The sequence below is a fragment of the Penicillium canariense genome (genome assembly GCF_028826845.1).
Source record: "Penicillium canariense strain IBT 26290 chromosome Unknown utg000004l_segment0_segment0, whole genome shotgun sequence".
Classification (NCBI taxonomy): domain Eukaryota; kingdom Fungi; phylum Ascomycota; class Eurotiomycetes; order Eurotiales; family Aspergillaceae; genus Penicillium; species Penicillium canariense.
The window spans coordinates 662,276-682,157 of NW_026622731.1; the positions used below are offsets into that span (position 1 = coordinate 662,276).

At 50.3% G+C, this 19,882-nt stretch overlaps 8 protein-coding genes across 8 annotated transcripts; 2 read left to right on the forward strand and 6 right to left on the reverse strand.

Annotated features, from left to right (window-relative positions):
• Positions 1-286: 286 nt before the first annotated feature.
• Positions 287-1,196, reverse strand: N7482_006575 (SDR family NAD(P)-dependent oxidoreductase; the record flags this gene model as incomplete). The annotated part of the gene is made up of 2 exons (XM_056688700.1): positions 287-520; positions 576-1,196. 2 exons carry the CDS (start codon positions 1,194-1,196, stop codon positions 287-289), a joined length of 855 nt encoding a protein of 284 aa, XP_056541129.1.
• A 248-nt stretch (positions 1,197-1,444) lies between these two features.
• Positions 1,445-2,692, forward strand: N7482_006576 (uncharacterized protein; the record flags this gene model as incomplete). Its single annotated transcript, XM_056688701.1, has 3 exons — positions 1,445-1,598; positions 1,645-2,415; positions 2,466-2,692. The coding sequence occupies 3 exons, from the start codon at positions 1,445-1,447 to the stop codon at positions 2,690-2,692; spliced, it is 1,152 nt and encodes a 383-aa protein (XP_056541130.1).
• A 133-nt stretch (positions 2,693-2,825) lies between these two features.
• N7482_006577 (uncharacterized protein) lies at positions 2,826-3,680 on the reverse strand (the record flags this gene model as incomplete). The annotated part of the gene is made up of 1 exon (XM_056688702.1): positions 2,826-3,680. One exon carries the CDS (start codon positions 3,678-3,680, stop codon positions 2,826-2,828), a length of 855 nt encoding a protein of 284 aa, XP_056541131.1.
• A 687-nt stretch (positions 3,681-4,367) lies between these two features.
• Positions 4,368-8,064, reverse strand: N7482_006578 (WD40 repeat domain-containing protein; the record flags this gene model as incomplete). Its single annotated transcript, XM_056688703.1, has 4 exons — positions 4,368-5,862; positions 5,901-6,319; positions 6,366-7,915; positions 7,974-8,064. 4 exons carry the CDS (start codon positions 8,062-8,064, stop codon positions 4,368-4,370), a joined length of 3,555 nt encoding a protein of 1,184 aa, XP_056541132.1.
• Positions 8,065-8,993: 929 nt separating this feature from the next.
• Positions 8,994-10,699, reverse strand: N7482_006579 (uncharacterized protein; the record flags this gene model as incomplete). The annotated part of the gene is made up of 2 exons (XM_056688704.1): positions 8,994-10,125; positions 10,191-10,699. 2 exons carry the CDS (start codon positions 10,697-10,699, stop codon positions 8,994-8,996), a joined length of 1,641 nt encoding a protein of 546 aa, XP_056541133.1.
• A 1,346-nt stretch (positions 10,700-12,045) lies between these two features.
• N7482_006580 (ankyrin repeat domain-containing protein) lies at positions 12,046-15,344 on the forward strand (the record flags this gene model as incomplete). The annotated part of the gene is made up of 4 exons (XM_056688705.1): positions 12,046-12,155; positions 12,206-12,511; positions 12,561-13,412; positions 13,463-15,344. The coding sequence occupies 4 exons, from the start codon at positions 12,046-12,048 to the stop codon at positions 15,342-15,344; spliced, it is 3,150 nt and encodes a 1,049-aa protein (XP_056541134.1).
• Positions 15,345-15,468: 124 nt separating this feature from the next.
• Positions 15,469-16,413, reverse strand: N7482_006581 (uncharacterized protein; the record flags this gene model as incomplete). Its single annotated transcript, XM_056688706.1, has 1 exon — positions 15,469-16,413. One exon carries the CDS (start codon positions 16,411-16,413, stop codon positions 15,469-15,471), a length of 945 nt encoding a protein of 314 aa, XP_056541135.1.
• A 741-nt stretch (positions 16,414-17,154) lies between these two features.
• N7482_006582 (putative PHD and RING finger domain protein) lies at positions 17,155-19,181 on the reverse strand (the record flags this gene model as incomplete). Its single annotated transcript, XM_056688707.1, has 2 exons — positions 17,155-18,803; positions 18,899-19,181. The coding sequence occupies 2 exons, from the start codon at positions 19,179-19,181 to the stop codon at positions 17,155-17,157; spliced, it is 1,932 nt and encodes a 643-aa protein (XP_056541136.1).
• Between the last annotated feature and the right edge of the window lie 701 nt (positions 19,182-19,882).

Below are 19,882 nucleotides of genomic sequence, written 5' to 3' on the forward strand. Positions count from 1 at the left end.
AGAAAAAGCATAGGGATTTCCTCTTTTTCTTTTGCTTTTTTTCTTCGTCAACACCTATGGAACCGGGGGCTCGTTGTTTTCCAAATTACTCATACGGCAGGCTCTGAAGACATGATCGACCAGTAACACGGAAGTCCATATTATTTTTGTGGCAAGACCGCCTCTCGAGAGAATGCTTCAGCTGATTCGGATTTGTATTGCTTCTTGTGCTTTGTCAAATACAAAATGGCTCTCACATGCAGAATTTTTTGCCTTGTAGAATATTGAGGTACATATGATCTTCAAGCTAAGCGTTGACGCTAGCACTCTTGGTCATTCCAATTCCTACAGCCGCTGTTGTCCCTGCATCAACAGGCAGAATGACCCCAGTTATCCACCGGGCATGCGGGCCAGCAAGAAACACGACGGCACCGGCACAGTCCCATCCATTGCCCTCGGTGCCCAACAGACTGCGCTTCCGACGAGCCTCTCTGGCCTCCTCGCTCATCCCCTTCCCGTACATCATCGGAGTATAAAGCATCTATCGAATAGGGAATCAGGAACAGCTCAGACATGATTATGAGATTTTTACTTACCCCTGGGCAGACGCAATTGACTCGAATCCCCTCCGCAGCATGATGCGCGGCCATGGCCCGCGTTAGGTTCACAACTGCACCTTTAGATGTGGGATATAGCAGATGCGGAGTGCCGCCCTTCAGGCCAGCGACACTGCCCATATTGACGATACTCCCCTTTATTTCCCCCTCATTTCGGGTCATCATGGGAATTGCATACTTGCTCATTTGCACCATGCTCGCGACATTAATCTCCATGCTCTTGGCCCATTGCGCCATATCGACGTCGACAGCCGTGCCCGGCGCACCTCCGGTGCCCACGTTGTTGATGAGGATATCCAGCCGACCAAATTGTTCAACCGCCGCCTGGACAACAGATTCGCAGTCCTTTTCCGAGGTTACGTCCGCACGGAATGGAACGGCCCGCCCTCGGTTGGGTTTGGATGTAATCATCTCGGCGGTTTTGTTCGCCCAGTCTAAATTGAGATCAACGCATAGCACGTCGCAGCCATCATCGGCTAGGAGAATTGAGATAGCGCGTCCGTTGCCTATACCATCATCTAGACAGCCTGCACCTGTCACAATAGCTACTTTGCCCTGCAGCGACCGTGAGGGTGGTTCGGGAGGCACGCTGGAATCCATGGTTCACGATTAGGTTTCAACCAGACTAGAAGTTAATTATATGCCTGCTAAAAATTATCCTGAATATAAACCTCGAACACTGATTTACCCCGGTAGACTGACTATGCGGGGTATCAATCTGTTGATAGCCGAGCCGAGGCGGGGGAGTGGAGACGGTTCGTGCGCCACCCTCTCCTACCCCCTCGCATCACAACCACCGCGACCACCCAAGATAAACCTTCTAGACCATTTTCTGTATTCACACCGTGATGGCCGACTTCTCTGAGTATACGGGTCCCAGTGAAGACTGGCTCGCCCTGGAGCCCACGCTGCCTCCCATGCCCAGTCTGCCACTCCTGGAACTGAGGCAGATGATCAACAAAGGTCGCGAGGAACTTGCTGCTCAAGGCATGATCAACTTAGGTATGCCTCTGCAGGTCCTGAACTCAATATCTGAGTGCCAGGGTAGTCCAGTTCGCTGGTAACAAAACACTTCAACTCTCGATGGCACAGACTGACTCCTTTCTCGGAACAGCTTCTCAGGTTGAAATCCAAGACTATACAATTACGACTCGCGACGGAGCCACAATCGAAGCGCGAACATATCGTCTGGCCGGCATTCCTGCCTCCCAAAGGCTCCCAGTGTATATTCATCTCCACGGCGGAGGCTTTCTCTTTGGTACCCTCTCTTCTGAAGACGCGATTTGCTCCCGTATTCTTGTTTCGCGTGTGAATAATGGCACGCCAGTGGTCGTATTCAATGTGAACTACCGCCATACTCCGGAACACCCATTCCCCACGGCTTGGAACGATGTTGAGGATGCTTTCGTCTGGCTTCATGGACACATGGCCGAGATCGGTGGACAGAGCGACCAGGTCGTGGTGGGCGGAATTTCCGCTGGAGCCACCCTGACTGCATCTTTAGCGCTTGCACAGCTTTACGGAGATAACGAGAAGCTCAAGGCCTGCCCCAAGATTCGAGGTCAGGTCCTCATGATTCCTTGCCTCGTCATCTTAGACTATTACGCACCTCGCAAAGAATGGCTGCGCAGCGCAGAGATCTCGAGCCTCGTGACATGTGCGGAAGCGCCAATACTGCCTATCTCCCGCATCAATCTCTTCATGTCTCTACTCAAGGTGAATAACTTTCCCGACGCTGGTCGCAACCTCCGGATGAACCCGGGTAATGCGACCGCAGAGGAAGTGAAGAACCTACCTCCCACCACCTTTGGCATCGCCGGTAATGACCCCCCTTCGGGATGAGGGTCTTTTCTATGGCAAGCTGCTGAGTGAAAATGGGTACGTCTGGCCCCGATGGATTGATCAAACTCTTTGCTGACAACGATGCCACCAGGGTACCAACCAATGTCACCGTCTTCCGTGGTGTGCCACATGGATTTAGACGGTACGGCGACAAACTGACTGCCAGTAAGAGATGGGATGAGGTGATGAGCGGTGGCATTACTTGGGCTCTTAGCAACCCTGCGGCTGGGTCTTTTGAAATCAAGGCAGACTAATATCTAACACTGGTAGCTGAATAAAGCGAAGCATCTCTCCTGCGCTGGGTAGAGACGATGGCAGGCATGTATTTGGAACTTTACGGATAAGCTCTCTCCAGTCTATACTTTTCGGGTAACAGAATACAAGTTACTATTTGAGTTCCGCATCTTCGTGACGGTCTTCCAGACATCTTTGGAAAAACAACATCACATGCCCTAGCAGTTGATCTTCCTGGTGCGAGACTCCAGGAACGACAAGCAGGTGGGATTGAGCACCCGCCTCCCGCCAGTACTTCTCAAGCCGGACTGTGGCCCCCACTCGGCCGTTCTGAACCTCAGGGTCTAGAGTTCTCCCGCGAGCCGTCACATAAAATGTATCGGTATCGTCACCTCCCACGATAAACATTGCCGGGACCCTTCGCAGCACCTCCCACTGGATTGAAATGCCAAAGACCTCTTGGAGATCCTTCACTCCCTCTGGGAATGATCGTGTCTCATCAGGTAATGTTTGTGAGCCTGGAGCGCAGCATGCAATCGCTCTTAAGCGCTGCGGATGCAGGTATGCAAAACGATGCACGAACTGACCACCGCCACTGAAGCCAAACATTAAGAATCGGTCAATGTCCACTTTTTTATATCGCGCTTGGACTTCTTCAGCCATTGAAAGAACAATCTTGTCATATCGTATATCTCCATCTTTGAGCTTTTTATAGCCCCTGCAGTCTTTGGGATCGTCCGGCCGAACTGGGAAGAGGGGTGCAAGGACAAGACATGAGTACTTTTCAGCGAATTCGGCAAAATGGGTCCGTAGCTCAGAGGCTGTTCGGTAACTTGAATGGATGAGGACAATCAGTTGGAGGCGTTTGAGTGCATGGTAGTTCTGCGGCACATAGAGAAAATAGCACATGCGGGTGTCGGCGATGGAGGTCCACGCGGGCGTGTTGCCCAGATAGCCAAGGGATAAGGCTACACGAGGGCTCATATTATCCACACTTTGAGAATCCATTTGGACTATCAAAAGTAATGACGAGATAGTTGAGAGAATTAGTATTAGTAGGGCATGTTGCGGGTTTACGATGCGGGGAAATGAGATCACGATGGCGGACGGCCCGCAACTCGGAGTTGCACCGCGCAACCAGACCCCGCTGAGAACTATGTGATTTACTCAGTGCCAGATGCACGAAGACTCGTAACAGGCTCGGAGTGGTATCAAGACCGTCGCTTTCCATTACTTGGAGCCCCTGTTTCCAGTTTCTAAACGTGCAGGTACTTCTATAACTATCTAGACTTTTGGCCTTAGAGATGGAAACTTCCCTCGTCAGTAATTAGTTCGTTTTTGGCATCTCTTGGTGCTGAGTTGATTACGACAATAGACCGAAAATTTTCAATTCGGAACCACTTTTGAGGCCGTCCGGATGCATTTCTTTCTTCTTTATCACCCAAAACTTCAGCACTTTTATGAAACTATGTGAAATTTAGGGTTAACTTCGGACAAATTTTGTCGCTCTCCCGGAGGTTGTGGAACGAGGGGCTGCGAGTACTAAAGCGCAAAGCCAGCATCACCATTTTGCTCTCTTCGCTTGATTCTCCCACTGCCAAGGGTGATGTGGATTCTATTTCTCTCCTAACCCTTTCTTTTACAGGGAGATTAGAAAATAGGGAGAGAAATGAAAATTGAAATCATTGACGCGTGCTATAGACGAAATCGTAGGAAAGAAATCCGCCCTGAATCGTGTCCCAGGGCAATTGAATCTCCATGAATCGCGGAACAGCTAGGCCGAAACTCAGGATGAAGCCATAATATATTTTTGCCGTTCATGTTAATCCACTGTCCTTGCTCAATAGAGATCGCCGGAGTCTTAAAAAATGCATTAGCAGCATGCTTTATATGCCTGGACTGAAAACCAAAGGTGCCAAGGTTTGTGATTAGATTTGAACCATCTCGGGAAAATTTGAGTTTGGTGACAGTTCCCTCTGTATCTAGAGTCGCTTGTAGGTTACCCGTCGGTATGTCCCAGAGCCGCACTGTCTTATCGCTAGAGCCGGACGCTAGTAGCCGACAGTCGGGCGAGAAGGCTACTGAGAAAACTATACTCGAATGGCCCTCGAGAGTCTGTTGCAGGCCGCCTATGGCTGTGTCCCAGAGCCGCACTGTCTCATCGCTAGAGCCGGACGCTAGTAGCCGACCGTCGGGCGAGAAGGCTACTGAGAAAACTATACTCGAATGTCCCTTAAGAGTCTGTTGTAGCGCTCCCGTCGCTGTGTCCCAGAGCCGTAATATCTTATCGCCAGAGCTGGACGCTAGTAGTCGGCCGTCGGGCGAGAAGGCTATCGAGATAATAGTCGAATGGCCCTTGAGAGTCTGTTGTAGGCCGCCCGTCGCTATATTCCAGAGCCGTATTGTGTGGTCCCAAGAACTAGACGCAAGTAGCCCGCCGTCGGGCGAGAAGGCTACTAAGTGGACTGTGTCCGAATGGCCCTCGAGAGTCTGCTGTAGGTCGCCCGTGGCTGGATCCCAGAGCCGTACTATATAATCCCAAGAGCCGGACGCTAGTAGCTGGCCGTTAGGCGAGAAGGCTACCGATTGGACTGGGTCCGAATGGCCCTCGAGAGTCTGTTGTAGGCCGCTTATTGTTGAATCCCAGAGCCGTACTGTACTATCGTAAGAGCCCGAAGCTAGCAGCCGGCCGTCTGGCGAGAAAGCCACCGAGCTGACCGGGCCCGAATGGCCCTTAAGAGTATACTGTAGGCCGCCTATCGCTGTATCCCAGAGCTGTACTATATGATCCCAAGAGCCGGACGCTAATAGCCGGCCGTTAGGCGAGAAGGTCACCGAGCTGACTAGCTCGAAATGGCCCTCGAGAGTCTGTTGTAGGCCGCCCGTGGCTGTATTCCAGAGCCGTACTGTCAGATCCCGAGAGCCGGACGCTAGTAGCCGGCCGTCGGGCGAGAAGGCCACCGAGTAGACTGAGCCCGAATGGCCCTCGAGAGTCTGTTGCAGGCCGCCTGTCACCGTGTTCCAGAGCCGCACTGTCTTATCGTTAGCGCCGGACGCTAGTATCCGGCCATCGGGCGAGAAAGTCACCGAATGGAGCGAGTTGGCTACTAAGTCGACTGTGTTCGAATGGCCCTCAAGAGTCTGCTGCAGGGCTCCCGTCGCCGTGTCCCAGAGCCGTACTATCTCATCGCTAGACGCGAGTAGCAGGCCGTCAGGTGAGAAGGCTACTGAGATAGGTAGACTCGATGGCCCTCAAGAGTTTGTTGCAAGCCGCCTGTCGCCGTATCCCAGAGCCGCACTGTCTGATCGCCAGAGCTGGACGCTAGTATCCGGCCGTCAGGCGAGAGGGCTACCGAGTGGACAGAGCTTACTACCGAGTGGACCGAGTTGGCTACCCAGTGGACCGAGTTGGACTGGCTCTCGAGAGCCTGTAATTCTGCACTCCAGTTTTTGTTGATCTCAGGAACTTGGTATATCCAGTTGGGAAGCTCTGATTCGAACTCTTTGCGTATTATTGATTTTTGAGGGGCAAATATAAGTCCTGCACAATAGAGCTGAAGAGGCGCCTCATCCGCTATCTGACGATTCTTACGTATAAAGCGCTTTGCATCTTGAAGAAAAGCCGACATGCCAGAATGTTTGTGGTCCTAAACTTATTAGTATAAATAATTGATGGAACTCTACCCCACTTACCGGTATAGCCGATTGGAGATGATCAAGACTCCCTAGTACTTCCGAGATAAGACCTAGTAGGCTCATTCCTTCAACCCAGTGCAAAAAGTGCTTCTGGAGAAATATAAGTGCTTCATCTATCATAGAATCCACGTCCTTAATTTCTATAAGATGGTACGCCCAATAGCGACAGGCGTATTGTAGTTCTGGAGAGAGATAATGATTGATAGCTTTGGGACAAATATCCACTCGTCGAATTCCGTCACTCGATAGCGCACACATATTTTTCCTCATGCTGCGACATACAGCAAGGCATCTTGTGGTCAATTGTTGATGTGTTTGATTCTCGTCCACATAGAACGGTGTCTTATCACAAGCGTTGGAGTCAACTAGAAAATCTCGAAATGATAGATGTAACATTCTCACAGGACTGGTCTTATTTTCTGGTATGTGAAGAACGGAGTGCAATGACTTTAATCGGACGCAAATTTTTGATTCGGGGATATCAAGCATTTTCGCAAGTGCTTCAAGAGAGAGCGGTTCGAAGAGGAGAATAATAGCCCCAATAATGCGTTGAAAATCTGAAATCAGTTCTTGCTTTTCGGTCATACCATCCACGTCGATAAGAAGCTGGTCTAAGATAGGGAGGTAGGTACCATCTAGCTTGGAACTTAGGCTCAGATTTTGGTATTCCAGCACCTTGTTGAGTCGCTCTTCTGGGTCCCAGTTATGGTCTGCGATAAACCGGCATATAGTAGTCGCGAAGATAAACAACGGGACTGCCATCTGTATCAGAGCTCGGATGCTTTTCTGGTCAGGCCATAAGCTAGGCAAATCATGCTCCTCCCGTATTGTCATGAGTTTGTGATGTATGAATATTGACATGTCATGTTCGATCACGGGTCTCGGAATATTGTGAAGAATGATGTCCTGATACTCCACCTGTGATATCTTTCGAAAACCAAGACGGATCGGCAACTCTGGTCTGCTAGTGACAAAGATTCGTATTTGGATAACAGGTGATTTCTTGATCTGAGGTAATAAGTGGAGAAGCATCCTCACGTCCTGCTCAGGTGCGCACTCATCTAATGCATCGACCACGACGACCACCCTCTGTACTTGTGGGACTGTTTGAGCTATCTCGCCCAAAGGTTGAAGGATAAGCTGCTTGAATTGTTCGCTAAGGGACTTCGTGGAAATATTTGGGTCATTTTGGAGAACTTTTTGGATCAAAGGGCGCAACTCAGGTATGTGGGCCATAAGCTGGTTAGCCACAGTCGTGAAGAACCTCGTTGCATTCCCGCGATCACCTTCGCCTCTTTGGAAGAAGAAACTAGCGCCCAATTGGCCTTCCATTCTGAATGCTTGAGCTATGGTCCGGGAGATAGTAGACTTCCCTGTCCCGGCCATTCCATTTAACCAAAAGATGCATCTTCCCTGCGGTGATGAAGCCCAATCTTTAATTTGACGAAGGATATCGGTTCTAGTGCCGGGGAAGCATTCATCTTCATGCTGATCCACATATGAATCAAAAGCTGCCCCATGCACTACACGCAACTTGTCATCGAGATCTAAAACTAAGAGTCAGCACGGTCCATCCTATGTAACGACTAACGACTCGCGACCCACTTGGTTGATAGACCTGGTTAATGATTTGGCCGTGATTGATCGCGACCTGAGATCCATAATTCGATTCACCGAATGATAGCGTGGCTCCCATGATCACAATGATAGAAGATACTCGATGGGGTTCAGGAACCATGCGGGGAACAGGGCATCCAAGGGGCAGTCTTGACACTTCAACATAGCCCCGCCATCAGGTGACATGTCATGTGCTACTTGCTGAATGAGAATCTCATACTAAACATCTTCTGATCTCGCCGTTTCATTCAACAATACAAAGACAAGCTCCTGCAGGGGTAATATGTTTAATTTCATAGTACTTCTTCTAGTGTTGCAACTCCATCTTCACACACGGTGCGTTACGGCACTGGGACTTTTACGCCGAGCCGACATTATAGTAGTTGTCTAAATATGTAGAGTGTAACTTACCACTAATAACGGGCTTTTTCATTAAATGCCCACTTCTCTTATGTTTTTGTATATATTTCTAGTTTATGCGCGAACTTAGGCTTTGTAATAACCGAGTATCGGCCAAATAGGTAGCAATACGCCTATTCAGACAAGGGTAACCAGGGCTAGTTCCTCCTTGTCAGCTTTCCCTTCCTACCTAACCCTCTCCTGATTATCAAGCTGCCGGAATTTAATGCCTCACGAGAAGAGAGAGGGGAAGAACAGAGCAAACCTGGTGACTTCAGATCATATCGGAAAGTGGTCTACATCAAAGTGCGGCGGCTATAGAAGCCATAAGGCAAAACATAATTTATAAGCTATACACATGCATAAATTCGACCATCTTGACCCTGCTTTCCGGCTAGCGCCTATTCTTTTGGGCAAGGCATCGATGAGTCGGATTGAATAATACGAAAGTTCCTCGCCGGGTCGGACATGGTGACGGTTTCCGGGATTCCGGGATTTTAGAAGCATGCAAATGCACCGCGATGGAAGCCTTGGTGCCCGGCGCCGAAATTGCTTTGATTGATTGGTTGACTATCGGAATATCACTTAGAATACTCAGTGCTTTACCTATCAACCTAGCCAATCCTCGGGCTCCTTCCAAAGAAGTGGATGATCGCCATCCGCATAGGCATGGTCAGGAACCTCCTTTGCTCGTGGAATGATAGGGTCAAGCCCTTCTATCGTTTTCAATCCTGGCCGTTTCTCGTCTTTCTCCGCCACCAGCGTCTCCAAGAGAGCATCAACATCCAAATCTGGCTGATGTTTTCCACGGTCAAGCAGTGGATCACCCTCTTCCCCCTTCCCATAAAGTCGTAGACTTTGTAAAGAGCCTGGCAACCTGTCCAAAAGAGAGATTGATTCCGCACCGTGTCGATTAGGGCCTATACCCCGCGCTAGAAAGCAAAGTGTATGAACACCTAGACTCAGGTATTTCAATTTAGGGAAATCCATCAGAGAAATATCTGACGGTACCGTTTCGAGACTCGTATCGAGCTCGGCCATCTCACCTTCCCATAATTCTTCATACTGCAGGTACTCGTCATCGTATATCTGCTCATGAGGTTTCACACCATCCACTCCATAGATCTCTCCCCATGAGAGATTATCCTCAACGTCAAGATCAAGCTCTTCTAAAGTATGGCGGTGTCTCCAGAGAGATCTTATAAGTGTTGAAAGGTCAACAAGGGCCTTGCCTCCTTCTGGATACGCACGCCCACCAATAGTGTATGTGAATTTTCGCAACGCCTTCGAAGAATCAATGATATAACACAAATCAGCCTCCACGATATTCGAGTGCGTAAAGCTGATATCGCTATAATTCGCCGATTTCGGCGGCGGAGGATTCCCAGCCTCATTGTTCCATGAAGCTATCATGAAAGAAACAGATTCCAAAGCGGGGAGTCGTCGGACAAGATTCAATCGATCATGATCATTCTCACATATATTGTAATGGAAGCCATCATTACCCGTTGAGCAGTTGTCGGGAAGGAAAATGATCTCTTTGAGGTTCTGGAGATAAGGAAGTGCGCTTCGGGCCGTGTTTGCACGACGGAATAATGACAGTAAAGCATATCCTTTGATGTGGCGGCAATATTCTCCAACAGGACAGACTGAAAGGGACTCCAGGTTCGGTGAGATAGTAATCAAGAGCGCTGCGATGGCTTGCTTAAATGCAGTATTGGCTAAACGGTGGGATCCACGTCTAGCAGGTCGATTAGTCAATCATTTACAAGCTAGTTCGGTCAAGGACAAGGTTGAGTCACGTACATATCTCGTCCTTCGGGATTTTGCAGCAGTATATGCTGCAAAATTTGCGCCTCATTTCCTTCTGTAAACCCAGCTTTCTTGATGGTCATTTTCAGTCTGTCAAGATCATCAAGACCGAGCTGTCGAGGCTCCTTGGGTGGGATATTGAAGTCGAAATCACCATCAGACAGCACATCTATACTCCCGTACACTTCTAGCTGGCGAAGCTGACCGGCAATAGCTGGATTCTTCATGAAAAACAACAAGGTTTGAAATGCATTTTCGAGATCCAACCCGACTCCCAGCCGCACCCGTCGATATTTTTGCTCCTCTACCACATTGGAAACCAGATGAACGCCTCGAGCTCGCTGAAAACTAGCCGTCACATTCGATGGCGAGTTCACATGGATTCCCGTTCTCCACGCTCTTCCGAGTAAAGGGTGTTGCACGGATAGCGCGTAGGTAGCTGTGCGGCGGGTAATTTGTCGACAGACTATGACTGATAATACTGATTGACTGGATAGACCCATTTGAGACTGGTGTATTGATCTCAGTCTCATCAAGAAGTGAGAGCAAGACAGAGGAAGGAAAAAGGGGTGCCCTGACATTCGAAGAGTTGGCATGATCCTGGATTACCGCTAACCGACCCGTTTCATAAATTACGATGATTTCAGACGGGCAATACGTAAAAACAGCCACATCGACCTCCGCAGGTGCATCAGTAACTGCACAACCAGGAATCATCGATACGTTTGATGAGTGGCATGTGGTAGTAGACGGGGATACGTGTCAAAGCATCGCGGACGGGGCAGACATATCCCCGAGTACTTTCTACGAATGGAACCAAGAGGTTGGAAGTGATTGCTCCTCAATGGGGCTTGGATATGGAGTCTGCGTGGGAGTCTCTTCATAGACACATTAGGTCTCGCAAACAGCATCCTTATGTTGGTGGCTTTTGTGCTGTTTCGACGGTCTTGTGTCGTATGACCGGGAGGACCGGTACCTACTGGAGTAGTATGATTAGGGGTCGCTCTGAGGGCGCGCCATGAGGTGCGCCCTTGTACTGACTCAGATCACCTTATGTGGTTGAGCACCAGTGCACCATATCAATAACCAACAATTCAAATTTATGATGCGTTGTAGGAAAAATACAGCGGCCTCTATACATACTAGCGAATTGTATGCGGAAGCTCTGTAGTGCAGTGTATGAGCAGGTGATGCTGGAGCTTGTTGTCCCACCAAATCCGGAAATTGAGCATAGTCCTCTCGAGATGCTTTCGGGGGTGACCCGCGAGAGGGGGGCGCATGGTATACACCACGCTTTCTAGAAAATCGTGAGGAGTAACAAGAGTGACGATGAAAGATAGAAGCTATGCACGTGATGCAATTTAGCGTGTATATTTTGGTTCAGTTCATCCCCTCAATCGCCGCCTCAACTTCTCATTAGGTATTACTTCTCTCACCTTTCCTCCTTTCTCATCACCCTTCCCCTATGCGCGCTTTAATAATGAGACATTTTTGCCACTGACTTCACCGTCCCCCGTCCTATTTGCCTCCAATACAAACTAGCCGATCCTTTGCGATCCCTCTCTGAGCACTCGAGTGCAGTCTGCGCTGCTTTCCTTCGCACGACTCTGCTCGGTTCCCCTGTTTTCGCTCAAAATCGGGCGTATTTGCCCTTGGTTCCTGACATCAAGAGTAAAACGGTGAAGCTGGTTTTGCACACTCCTGTAACTGGATTCACTCATAGCCTATCAGGGTGGTGGCTTCCGCCCCGTAACAACTCAGGCTCATCAATAAGCTGAAGAACCCCGCGCCAGCATCCCGCGATCCCATCATCGGCTTGGGCTCAATCGTTGTGATTATAGGCCACAAAATGAGTCTCAACTTTGGTGCTAGTGACTTTATTGCACTTGTGGACCTGGCAAATCGAGTGCGAAAACGATTTAAAGATGCGCCGGTGCAATTCCGGGCTATAACAGAGGAGTGAGTGAGAGGTCCAGAGATGGGCATAGAGGATGTTAACACGTAAATAGTGTGAAAACACTTTCAAATGTTCTCCGAGACATTGATGATTATGAACCTGAAGAAAGCCTGGACATGCCACAACTGAAGAGCCTTAATAGCGTCTCCCGAACCTGTCTGGGTGTATTGGAGGAAGTCGGCCAAACGCTCGATAAGTACCAAGAGCTGGCGGGTGATCGCAAGTCTCACAGCCTGAAAGGATTTAGTATTCGCGTCTGGAAGGGATTGAAATGGGACCAAGGAGAGATCGACGATTTCCGCTCACGCATAAACGCAAGCACTGACGCACTAAATTTGCTGTTAACCGGAATCAACAGGTATACACGTCCATGCCTCGGTATGAGGCCACCGCTGATAGTTCTCCAGTCATACGGCCTTTCAAACCAGGGCTCTAGTACATTTCACCAACCAAAGAGTCGAGTATCTTGTTCGTCATCAAGACCAGGAAAAGATAGAGAAGATATTTGACTGGCTCTCTCCAATCAATCCCGCAGCCAAACAAGCTGATCTTCGGCGTGGCCGACAACAAGGCACTGGTCAATGGTTTCTCGAAACCCAGTGCTTTCAACAATGGATTGAGCAGTCCCAGCACACTGTCAAAGACCAGCGCACTCTCTTCTGCCCAGGTATTCCAGGTGCAGGCAAGACTCTACTGGCATCAACGATAGTGGATGAGCTACAACGACGCTTTGGGCCAGATAGGAGTATTGGGTTGTCCTTTTTCTATTGTGATTTCCGTGAGAGAGTGACCCTGGAAGCGATCCTTGGGTGTCTTCTCAAACAGCTAGTCCACCGACTACCGGTCATTCCAGAACCCCTTGAAGACCTTTATGATGATCACTTGGAAACCAAAACGCGAGCGTCACTCGGTGAGCTCATCGAACTGCTCGGCGTGGCGGCCTCGAGGCTTTCAAAAACGTTTATCGTGGTCGATGCACTTGACGAGTGTCGGCTTTCTAGTGGAACTCTAATGACCCTCCTCGACAACATCTTCGGGCTTCAGAAGAGTCATAATGTGGGATTCCTCGCCACCTCAAGAGATTATCCGGACATTGCTGTCAAATTTCACAGGAATCCGTGTGTGAAGATCCGAGCGGATCCTGGGGACATCGAAAGGTTTCTACGGGGCCAGATGAATATCCTCCCGAATTTTGTCCAGCAGAGAGTGGACTTGCAAGAGGAGATTATTCTTCATATTTCACAGGCGGTAGATGGAATGTGAGGACGCTATTGGACAGGAAATGCTGTTGATAGACTGACTTGAATAGGTTCCTGCTTGCGCGGCTACATCTCGATTCTCTTCAAGGGAAGATGTCTCCCAAGAAAATTATAAACGAACTCCACACTCTCCCGGCAGGACTAGATGCCGCTTATGAAGAGGCCATCAAGAGGATTGAGAGTCAAATGCCAGACCAAAGCAAAACTGCAAAAGACGCTCTTTCATGGATCGTCTGTGCAGCGCGGCCTTTGACCCCCCTTGAGCTACAACATGCTCTCGGTATCGAGATTGGCGAGCCCTGCCTAGATGAAGAAAATCTCCCCGAAATACAGGATATCGTCTCCGTCTGCGCTGGACTGGTGGCAATTGACGAGCAAAGTCATGTAGTGAGATTGGCCCACTACACCACTCAGGAGTACCTGACAAACAATTGGGCTACACTGTTTCCAGATGCTCATTATTTGCTCGGTGCTTCCTGTGTTACCTATCTGGCCTTTGATGCTTTTCAGAGTGGATTCACCCCCTCCCCAGAGGAATTTGAATCACGCCTCGACGAATACCCGCTATATTCCTACTCGGCGCTTAACTGGTCGTACCATATCAAGAGCCAGGACATGCAGTTAGAGTTGGCGATGGGTCTTCTTAGCGACAAACAGCTCGTCACCGCTTGTTCCCAGGCCCTGCTAATAGAAAACGAGCCACGAAATGCCAGTCAACGCATGATCCAAGAAATCAGAGGGCTACACCTTGCAGCTTATCTTGGGTTGGATGAAGCTGCCAAAGCGATTGCTATCGAGGAACTCACAGTTGACATCCATGATGGACTGCAACGAACACCTCTATCGTGGATGGCCGAGATAGGTCGCGACGGAGCGGTCGAGCTCCTCCTGGGGATGGGAGCAAATCCGAACTGCACAGACATCGACGGCCGAACACCCCTATCATATGCGGTGCTCCAAGGTCGTGAATCTGTTGTTGCTCGCCTGAGGAATCATGGCGTTCGCATGGATTCTAAAGACCGACAAGGGCGAACCCCGTTAGTCTACGCAATTTGGGGCGGCCACGAGACAATCGTCGATTTACTTCTCGGGGAAGGCATCGATGTCAACGGCAAAGACGAGCACGGAAAGACACCTCTCATCCACGCCATACAACATAGCTTCGGGGGTCGATTTGAAACAAATACTCGGGTGGCGATCGTGGAGACATTGTTGCAGAAAGGCCCCGATTTGAATTGCCAAGACAAGGCTGGGCAGAGTGCCTTAGCTTATGCTGTACAAGACGGAAAGACCATATTTGTTAAAATGCTTCTAGAAGCCGGAGCCAGCTTCGAAAATGAAGATTCGCAAGGTCTGGCGCCCTTGGCAGTCGCAGTTGGACGAGGATATGAAGACGTCGTTCAGGTTCTCCTTGAATGGGATGCAGACCCAGAGTCGGAAGATCAGGACGGTTATGTACCGCTATCAGCGTCTGCGCAGCGTGGGCACACGTCAATGGTCCGCATTCTCCTAGAAGGAGGTGCAGACCCGAATCTCCAAGATAAGTTCTACGGGAAAACGGCTCTGTCCTATGCAGCGTGGAACGGGTATCTGGACATCGTCGAAATGCTGCTCCAAAGGGGTGCAGATCCTAATCGCAAAGACATACAAGCTCGCACCGCGTTATCATGGGCAGCAGAGTATGGGCATTGCAAGGTAGTTGAAGCTTTGCTGGACCACAGTACTCAAACAGCTTGCGACGAGGACCTCTGCCATCTTACTCCGTTGGATTATGCAGTCTCAAAAGGCCGAGATACAGTTGTAGAGCTATTCCACAGCAAGGGTTATGCGAGTGTGACCTCAAAGCCCAACTTAATCGGCCCTCCGGCACATCTTGAAGTCAGCCAGCCATATGAAACTGCGTTCAAGTCGTTCCAGATAGAAGATATCTAGATGAAACCTGCCATTTCTAGACGGTCGTGTCATTTCCAGCATGCATAGTGTTGAATAATCTATATAGTTCTATCCTTCCTTTCCATCTTTGCTTTGCGGTTATTTCATCACTGTATCGCGGGGCTTACCACTGTGCGCCATTGCCGGGCCATGGTTTCCTAAGAATCTCCAGCGTGTCTCTCAGGCATTGTTTAGCACATCGGCTATCTTCCCTCAAATAGATGAGTTCCTGTTCCAAAAGATGCTGCTTCTCTTGCAGACGGGCTTGTTCATCTCGCAAACGTCCCATCTTGTCTCGGAGGAGACGGTTATCGTGTTCAAGCTGCCGCATTCGCACCTCCACCGATCGGATCTCCATCGCATTATTCTGAGCTGGAGGACCATGTGTCTCGATGACGTTCGGCTCATAATGACAAGGGTTCCCATCGGAATTCTCAATAGATAATGGGACAGAGGTAGGTGGTCCGGAGGAAGGTAATTGCGCGGTTGCATGATTCGAAGGCTCGTAGATGAAAAGAGTCCCTTGGACCAGGGCCGCGGACATTCGTTTTGCGGCGTCATTTGCAACTAGGAGTCGTACCACTTGATGAAGCTCGGAGGTTCGTTTTTGATCAATATCGCGACGTTTACCGCGAAGTGCTTTCGTAGCTCGGGTCCGAAGTTCTTCGTCCACCGCATAAGGCGTCAAAATACCGGCAATCATCAGTGATAGCACTGGACATATAGGATCTCCAGCCTTGGCTTTGCAATCTCGCCAGTAAAATATGATCTGGATTTCCGGATGTGTGAAGAAATCTCCATGATTTTCGAATCGATTCAATATATTTCGCACGACTGTGAGCGCTTCATCCGTGGGGGCGGATCGTCCAAATTGAAGAGTAGGTTGAGAGTCTGCTCGTAGCCATACGCACAATTCTATTATCACACGGAGCTCCTGCTTCTTGCGCCGGGAATATAAAGTCTCTGCGTCTAGCGGTTCCTGGATATGCTCATCCACGAGAAATTCCAGCACTTCGTTGGAAGGGTGGCACCGCTCGCAGTCGCAGTAGGATAAATGGTGTCGGGTCATTTTTCGAGGCGCATCTGAAGGGATGAAGGAGTTTCCAAAATTGAAATTGAAAGAAACAGGCGCAAGCAAGACACTCTCCGGCGCCCCTGGCCAACTCGACTTAGCGCAAACAAAGGTCTCTCGGCACTTAGCGAACAAAGGGCACAGAGCAAACGGCCGGGTCGCGTCTTGAACGACCCTTTAGTGCATAAGGACTGGGGGTGGGTAAAACAACTTCCAGGGCGACTGCGGATCGACGACTTGAGGCTTACGAGGATAGTTGGAAAGTCAAGAGAGTTCGTCCAGTGAGAGGTCACTAAACATACACGGTCGTTGGAAATGCACATCTAGAACTGTCTACAGAAGAGGGGAACAAGCACTCGGTAAGAAGAGATCATCACAATGCAAAGTCTTCAAAGTTCAATATGTGAACAGAGTTTAGGATATCGAACAGAATCCGTCAGATACGGAAGGAGTAGAGAGAAGGAAACAACAATCCAGGTCGCTATCGTCACGTCATGGGTATGAGAAAACCAGGGAACCCAGGTCATATCTCGCTAAAGAACAAGAACAATAGAGACTCCATCTCCAATGAGGTGGGAACCGAACCGATCAAACGCCAGGTAAACAAATAATATTCCGTAGCGTACCTGAGCACCCATCGCGTCGCGAAAGGCCAGAAATGCCCCACTACGGATCCACCGTCAAAATCAAAACGCCACAATATGCCATAAAGAGGGAAGGTCGGATCATAGCAGTGAGTCACTGTATCTCGCCATCAGAGCATGCAGATGCCATAGGCTGTTTCTGCTTCAGCTTCTGCCTGTTTTCTTTATTCTTCTTATGTAGCGCGCCGACAGTTTTCTGCACTTCAAAGTTGGCAGCATTTTCCAGGTCTGTGCGGGCTTCTGAAGTGAGCGAATCAGCGGTTGCGACGCGCTCATACAACATCCGCGAGATGGTTCGGTTGGTCTCGGTATACTGGTCTTTGGAGATGGTCTTGGAGCGGTAGTGCGGCTTCAGAGCCGTGCTGACCATCTCGCGGATGGCGGACTTGAGTGCCAAAGAGGGGCCGGGGCGAGTGGGTGATGAATCTGGCGAGCGAGAATGGGCCAGTGGGATGGCTCGCCGCGGAATGCGGGAGCGCGGGCGGTTGGTATCACGCTGAGGTGAGGGCTTCTCCTGATTGGCAATTGGGGAGATCGGGCTACCGGAGAATGATACTTCGGGAGAAAATGAAGGTGAAGAAGGCTCGGCAGGAGAGAGTTGGAATGGAGAGGTAGGTCGACTGCGAGAAAAAGGAGGTGGAGTTGTAGAGGATAGTCGAGGGGAGGAGCGATTAGACGAGGAGGGAGAAATAGATGGAGAAGAAGGTCCGGGGGTCGCATGGTCGGTAGGCGCAATTGATGTAGGAGCTGATTGCATACGGGGTGTTGTACGCTCGGTGACCGAGGCATCTTCCACTTCTTTCAAAAGGGATGACAAGAAGCTCGGCTCGGCCGTGATATCCCCGTTGAGCCGGGTGTTCGCGCTAGCACTCGCGTTGGCGTTGGCATACACGCCCGCAGCTCTAGAGGATTCCCCGTTCTGTTGGGCCAGTGCAGCGAGTTCTTGGGGTCGCCTTGTGCGCGGACGCTTAAGCTTGCGCTGTGGTTCCGTAGGCTCAGGCGACGGTGATAGAGTCGGTTCCTTGCGCTTGCGAGCGGCGCTCGGATTATTCTCGATCTCACGAGCCCTTTCGAAAGCATTCCACGCTCGCATTTCCTCTAGGGACTCTGGTTCGGGCGTCGGCTCCCTAGGCACACGAGGTCGTGATGGCCGAGCAGGCTCAATATCAAATAGAGAAGCAGTGTCCCGAAAGCGACTACCACCACCCTGTCGCTCAGCAACCTCAAACCGACGCTGCCAGGCAAGAAATTCACGCTGGTTCGCCTCCTCGCGACGGCGTTGCTGGATCATGCGCTCAGCCGATCGGTCATCGTCGAATGGGAAGTCCAGGTCGAGGTTCAGATGGTCCCAGACGGATTGCCATACTCGGGCCCAGTGTAGTGAGTTAATCTGATTCCTGCTCTGCACCTGACGCTGTTGACCCCGAGTTCGACGAGACCGGCGCTCGGATGTACGAGAAGGCCGAGCAGATGTCTCCATGGCTGGTCCCAAGGCACGTTGGGACTCACATTGCTGGCAATACCATGACCCAGCGGGAATCTCATCTAATCCAACGCAGTATAAATGCGAGGCCGCGTCACAACCATCGCAGAGAAGGAGGACATCCTCGTTATCTGTCTCTCCACATATTGTGCATGGTTGGTAGTCGGTGAAGTCGTCCTCCACATAGTCGATAACCATCGACGGGTCGATCTCGGCCACCTGGATCCGGTCTTGGACGGCATATGATGAAACCACAGGCCCTATAAGAAAATCGAAATAGTCAGCGATAAGAGTCTTTCCGAAACATCAAAGACCTAGATAGGTTGAGGCCGAAACAAGGGGAGCAAGTACATACCTCCAAGCCGGTCACTTAGCTCAACCATATTGAAGCTGCGCCGACATATTGGACAGCTGTTTGCCCTTTCTACCCAGGGCTTCAGGCAATTATTGTGTAAAATATGTCCGCAGGGAAGTAACTGGGCGATTTCACTCGAAGCCTCCACGTCGTCGAGCGCAGGCGCCTTAGCCGTTGGGTCGGCATGGTCCTGGAGATGGTGTCTTGGCACGGGCTCGACGGCGAGGGGATCACTGGCGCTTTCGCCAAGGTCTCCTAAACAAACAATACAGGTGTCGGACATGGGCAGTATAGACAGCAGGGGAAGATCGGCTAAAGGGCGGCATGAAGCAGAAAAGGGAGGGGCGAGAGCAGGGAGGTGTGTGTAGAGTGTAAGGTGGAGAAGAAGCAGCCGGGCCTTTTGAAGGTGGGCCGGGATTTCCAGTCTAACGCAAAGCAGGGCGCCAACGTGACGGAGGCGAATCACCCGCCCGCGGGCGCATGCAAATGAGAGGCCCCGGCAACTTGAATTAGTTGGCTGCAAGATGATTCAGTGACGTTCCAGGTTTGGCTGAAATCCTGGATCGTATCGATCTGGAAATCTTGTGGTAGTCTGCGCCCTTGCTGCAAGACGGTGCGGTGCGGCTTGTCCTGCATACCCATACTACACGATAGTTAGTCCATCCTCCATGGAGGTCAAGACAGACAAGTCTACAATATCCCTAGCGGCCATGTTTCATAGTACCTCAAGAGCTGGTCCAGCATCATCTGAGTCATACAGGTGAGCATCTGGGCGGGTTGGTGGGTTGTTGCAAGATTCCAGACATCTCAGGCACTCTGCTTGACACCGGGCCAATGTGAGCGACTGGGAATTTGTCGGCCTCGCTGTCATGTAGTCCATTCAATAATGCAAAAATGGACAGTGCATAATGTCAAAAAAGGTGCGCGGTCGGGTGGCTGCTAGTCAAAAGGGTAGGGGGCTTGGGATCGGAGACCGATTTCTAC